Source organism: Lactuca virosa, chromosome 6 (genome assembly GCF_052849685.1).
Source record: "Lactuca virosa cultivar CGN04683 chromosome 6, Lactuca_virosa_CGN04683_v6, whole genome shotgun sequence".
In the NCBI taxonomy this organism is placed as follows: Eukaryota; Viridiplantae; Streptophyta; class Magnoliopsida; order Asterales; family Asteraceae; genus Lactuca; species Lactuca virosa.
This window is the reverse complement of record NC_136431.1, coordinates 111,054,546-111,060,718: the sequence shown is the minus strand read 5'-3', so window position 1 is coordinate 111,060,718 and position 6,173 is coordinate 111,054,546. Positions and strand designations below refer to the sequence as shown.

At 37.8% G+C, this 6,173-nt stretch overlaps 1 protein-coding gene across 1 annotated transcript; it reads right to left on the bottom strand.

Moving 5' to 3' along the window:
- Positions 1-828: 828 nt before the first annotated feature.
- On the bottom strand, positions 829-4,333 carry LOC145119144 (YTH domain-containing protein ECT4-like). Its single transcript, XM_079054768.1, has 9 exons — positions 4,158-4,333; positions 3,787-3,863; positions 3,537-3,666; positions 3,338-3,411; positions 2,763-3,248; positions 2,072-2,680; positions 1,752-1,964; positions 1,528-1,674; positions 829-1,437 (listed from the first exon to the last, which is right to left on the bottom strand). Exons 1-9 carry the CDS (start codon positions 4,183-4,185, stop codon positions 1,294-1,296), a joined length of 1,908 nt encoding a protein of 635 aa, XP_078910894.1. The 5' UTR covers positions 4,186-4,333; the 3' UTR covers positions 829-1,293.
- Between the last annotated feature and the right edge of the window lie 1,840 nt (positions 4,334-6,173).

Genomic DNA, 6,173 nt, shown 5'->3' with positions numbered 1-6,173 from the left:
TGCCTTTCCACTCTAATCCACCCGAAGAGTGAAGCACATCTGTATCCAATACTATACTATAACCAAACGAATCTTTATCCTTCTCAAAACATCAAGTTGGGGTCTAAAATGACATCGTTGGATCCAATTACCTTACGAACATCAACCACTAAAGTCAGCATCCTTATCAACAACTAAAACAGTGTTCACAGCCTTGGAGAATCAAAACAGATTTCCGAAAATGCGCAACTAACATGTAAAACTCTCGAAATCATCCATGATAATGTTGACTGAAGCCAGGTTGGATCGACCCAATCTACCATTTCCGCCGACGCGGCATCCCAAAGTTGAACTTCATACAAACTTAATGTCACAGATAAAGGACTTGACAAACGTCACTTTGTCATGTAAAACAGTTGATTACTAACTGCTAGAAACATCATTTTCATAATTAAACAAACCGAGTGCACACTCCCCACAGAAGCTGTGAGTATACATAACTAACTTAATTTGGCAAGAGTTTGACACCTTATATGAATATCCAATTGAGAATGAGCCAATCTTTAAAATTCATAAACCCCATATCCTACAGACATAAGGAAACCCGAGATGTACTACTTCTACCTTAACAACCATAATCTATCTCAAAGGTTGTCTTCCCAACAACCCTTTTCGTACTCACAAATGACGATAACACATATAAAGTCCAACACTCGTAACCGAAACCAAATTTTTTGGTTTTGAACTTTTGATCACCCTGCGTTTAACAAACAATTTAATTATTTCAAACTTCATTTTTTACCCGGTAATTACAAGTTGTATTAAAAATGGATATTCATAAAAGAGAGATTTAAAAAACAAACATACTTGAAACCAATCAAATCAAAAGCATCTTTGAAATCAATTAATACTTGCCAACACCCTAAACCCACCCTGCTTTTCTAGCACCTATGTAACCTTGATCTAGATTTTACAAGACATAAAAGCGAGAAATAACTAACTCATAACATAAAATGAGACCCACAAAAAAACAAACCATAATGGAAAATTTTCATCTAAAAGAAAAACCTAACAAAAGATCTCTAAGACTAGTCCTCAAAAAAACTGTTTGTAACTAAAACCACTATAGGAGGAGAGACTATCTTCCTCCAAATTTACATTTCCCTATTTTCTCCCTTGCAACCTTTTTCTTCTTTCAAAAACCAAATCATGAAAGACACTTGATTCAGAGTCCACACTTTCTCAAGGCGGCAGTCAACTCATTTGTGAATTTTCCAGTCAAACAGCCTCCTGCCGCCTACACACACCGCCAACTCAGCAACCATTTGCTACTTTGTCTTCAACATTATCCGCAAGTTTCACCTCACTCACTTTAACATCTTTGTCAACTTCATTTACCACATCCGCCACATCAGCAGTGGCCACCACATCATCAACCACCGGTTTCCCTTCCCATGCCTAACAAATACAAACAACAATGTCAATCAAACATCAAACCACAATTACCTTAAAAAAAAAAAAACAAATACCATATAAAAAATCACATACTTGTTTCTGATACTGCTGTTGCTTTGCTTTTTTCTCCTGAATCCTCTTCTGTCTATCTTCATAAAACTCAAAATCATCCAAAATGCATTGCTTGCTTGAATGCTCTTTGAATATCTTAATCATCTGCAATCCTTGGTCCAATTTCACCTGAAAAAAAAAATATGTCAACTTTAACAAGTTTTATAAAAATATGATGACAAATGTTATAAAGAAACTCAAACTACCTCTTGGGTGTCCCTGCTATTTGTAACAGGCTTATTCTCATTGTTTTCAAGAATAATATGTTTCAACAAACTGTTTGGAAGATCCTTCACAATATGCCACTTTACAGGAAAGCAACCAATCCACTTGTCTTGTTGCCAAAACTCTAAACTTTTGTCAAAATCAACTGCCCCTATCATCTCAGCTACACCCACAAATTGTCCACTTGTATTCACCTTTAAAAACACAACCAAAGAAGCAATCAATAATCATAAAAATCCAATACTAGATACTGAAAGAATAAGCAAAGGGGTAAAATTGTAATAAACTAACAAATACTTACTGAAAAGAAAAGAAAAATAGGGCATCCTCCAGATATCTGCTGAGCCTCTTGGTAAGCTGCATCGAGTTTCTTGTTTCCATTTTGTGTACTTGCCCAAACATTATACTTGATGCTCTTATGAACATCATCTTCACTGTAAGATTTGATAATGAAAAACTTGGCATTTTCATAAGTTTCAGGAAAATCTGCTTGGTTGTATTGCTCTCTGTCGGGAGTCAAAATGACTTCTTTACCCTCCTCTTTCTCAATGGCATCAGTAGATGGCAAAGTTGTAATTTCTCCCTTTACAGCTATAGTAATGGGAGTAAACCCTTTTTGGTTCTTGATGCTTCTTGCTCTTGGACCCCTGTTGAGCTCATTTAAACCATCAACATTCTCATTGTTGTAGCTAAAGAAACCGTTGCCTCTTCCTCTAGGTTTGAACTTGTTATCATAGGTTGACCAACCTCGTGAATTACTTTGTAAATCATAAGCATTGGAACCATAACCATAGCCATAACCATAACCACATCGATATGTGTTATTCCCATATTGCCCATATAACTTGTTTGGATACATTCTGTTCATATATGCATTTGCTGTATTCAAGGTAGACATCGGTCTTGGACTCTGCATACCACAAAACAATCAAATTAACAAATGAAAAAGTCAAAGAAAACAAATACCCACATCACTAAAATCAAGATTATACCATGAGATGAGAATTAGGTCGAACGTTTTGAGTTCTTGAAGCAACTGGAGCATTTAAGTTGTTTTTTGTTTGGGGATCAGGGTATATTGGGCTATCTAGCCATGGGATAGGTGATTGAAGCCCATCATAACTGTATCTTGGATCTTGATAGCCAGTTTGTGCACCTCTTCCATAGGTTCCAATTGGATTGAAAGATAAATTCTGATATGGAGTTGGCCTCACAGGGGTAGAACCAGTGTTCCCCTTCACACCATTTGTGTTTCCTTTAGTTGTGTCCAAAGATAAAGCAGGTTCCTCTTTAGTTGCAGTAACCTCACCCTTTGGAGGGGCAGGAGAGTAAGGAGTTGTAGGGGTCATTGGTGGGAAGTAAGAAGTGGGATACTGGTAATGTTGGGCCCCATATAGTTCATCTTGACCTACTGTTGGCATAGGTGAGCCAGCAGGAGAATAAGGTCCATATGGTGCATAACCATAACCATAAACACCCTGTAATGAAACCAAAAACAATATACAACGATAAGCATGTTTTCAAGTCAAAATATAGACAAAACTCACAGAAGGAAACAGGTTCTTACATGAGATAAATCAACTCCATCAGGATTCACATATCTTGAGTACTCATCCCAATCATTGGTAGTTCCATCGTAGCCTATACAACAGAAAAGGGAGATTAAGCAATTGCAAATGTTGAGCATGTCCATGACACTGTCAAATCAAATGAGTTTCTTGATGGGTATATCGGACTAGAAACATATACTACAGCAGTCAATTTACCTCCATAGTAGTAAGCGGTAGCATAACCATTTGGATAATAAGCCATTGTTGGATCCATGATATCCGGGATCAAAGGGGTTACAGATCTATTAGTAGGTTGAACCAGACCATTCCCAGCGTCCACAGAAGACTGCAAAGATAATCATAAACCAAAAACCACATAACTAAACTTCTGAAATCTCGATTAATGTCAACAAAACAATGATACCGAGAAATCTTTACATATTACCATATGACAAAAATATCTCACCTTCTTAGTGGGCTCAGGAATTTCCGTAGGCTTAGCTTGCGAATCAAGTGATAGATTCTTCAGCAAATCAGAAGCTTCTGTACATAAAGTTAAGGATAACCAATTGTTTATCAAAGAAACTGTTACCATCAACAATTGAATCATAAAAACACGTATCCGTACTGTTAAACCTAAAACCCTAAGAACCTGACGATATAAACCAAGATTCAGTAGCAAAATTACAACATAGAACATTCTATTTATGCAGAATATAGACAATTACGTATAAAGATCGCACAGAAGCGAGATCTTCGAGAGAAACAAGAAACCCAATTCAAATCGAGAGAAAAAAATAACGAATCGTAAAAAAATTACTAGCAAACATAGGATACGATCTGCAGGAGGAGCCATGGCGGCCATGCTAACGATAGAGATGATAGATCTTCAAAAACAGGGTAAGCAACCCCAAAAATTATTGGGTTTTTGGGAGGGAATTGATAGAGAGTATGGGGGTCTCCGCCGCCACAAATTTGCGAGGGTTTAGGTTTTTGAAGAAAGAGGGTTTTGATCGATTGAAAAGTGGCGTTCAAATAGCACCACGCCCCTCGCACATATAAGTACACGTTTGGCCCTTCTAGTTTCATACTTACAGTTTAGACCCCTTTGCGTCGACACAAAAATCCAGTTGGCAAAAGTGTTTGCCACGTGTTTCAATTTCGGTGGAATTTTTCTTGTTGATGTGGAAAATATGGTTGACCACGAGTTCGATTTGTAGCCGATATGTAGTTAATAAAGATTTAGAACAAATTACACGAATGGTCTTTAGGTTTCTCATTTTTCCCTGAAATGGTCTTTACGAAACTTGTTTCCTTGAAATGGTCCCCAAGGAGCAAACATTGCACATAAAAGGCCCCTGAGACTAACTTTGTTAAAAGATTTCGTTAAATTCTGTTAAATGACAAAAATACCATTTGTTTTATGCACACAAATGGTCTCTCTCTCTCTCTCTCTCTCTCTCTCTCTCTCTCTCTCTCTCTCTCTCTCTCTCTCTCTCTCTCTCTCTCTCTCTCTCTCTCTCTCGTTTTAATACCCAATTTCAATACCCAAACCATTAGTAACCATGAGACCCCTCCCTTTCACCACCGTCCCTCCTCTGACCACGAAACCATGATTCAACCACCATAACTTATTTGAAGCAGATAAGCCCACCAGCAAGTAGTTCTCTTAATTTTGCCTAACCACTAGCGAAAATTAGCCCTACTGCAAACTGAAGGAAGATTTCGGAGGCAAAATCAAAACAAGATTTGCAAACTGATCTCAAAGTTTCCCCCACTGTGAGTCTATGATGGTGGTTTGAACACTCCAATTCCTCCTGGTAATTGGAGGTTAATAATACATCAACTTGATTTAGAAAGTTGATTCTGTGAAACAGAATCAAAATTGAAGTGAAATCCTCTAATTTCGATCAAAACGAACTCCAAACTCGACTCCAACGTCTGCTGCCTACAGTATTCTTTTAGAACTCTGATTTCGTGATTCCACAAAGACTCTAACGTCTTTCGATTTCCACAAAGAAATCAAGCAAGGACAAACCCAAATCAGTTTTCTTTTCGATTTTGATTTTCAGTTTTAGATTTTAATAATCAAGCAAGAATAAACCTAAACGCCGTCGCCATCAGAGAGCTGGAACATCATCGCCGGAGAAGGAGAGAGACGAGTGGCTCAACCATCGTCTTTATCGAGTTGTAGATCGGAGAGACGGTTGTTTCGGAAATCAATTTTCGGTCGAAATCCAAAATGGTTCCAGAAATCAATTCTCGATCGAAATTAGAGGAAATGAGAGGTGGAGGGAGAGCATGTGGGTGAATCAGATAACGTCTGACGAGTGGGTTTCTTCTCGGCGGCTCACGGACCTTCTGAGGCGTTGAAATGGTCGTTGTGTGTTCTTGAGTGGGAGATGTAGTGATGTTTGTCACATTTTGTTTGATTTAGTTTGGTGAAGTGAGGGAGATGATGAGGATGTTTTCGGTAAGGGTTATGGTGGATGAGGGTGGCTGGCGGTTGAGTTCATCGGTGAAACCGGTATTGTTGGGTGGAGTATTCAACCACACACTTGCAAATCGATTATGAAGTGTGTATTCATCATCAATTGTGTTCGTATGTGGAGTGTGTATGTGTGGGTTCTTTCTAGAGAGAGAGAGAGAGACACTTTTTTTAATTTCTAATTAACAAAATATTAAAAATAAATAAATAAATAAATAAAAGGCCATTTTCATCTTTTCACACACACTTAACAGAGCTAGTTAAAAAAGTTAGTCATAAGGATCATTTATGTGCAAAGTTTGCTCCGTAGGTACCATCTAAGGGAAAAAAGTTTCGTACAGACTACTTTAGAGAAAAAAAAAACC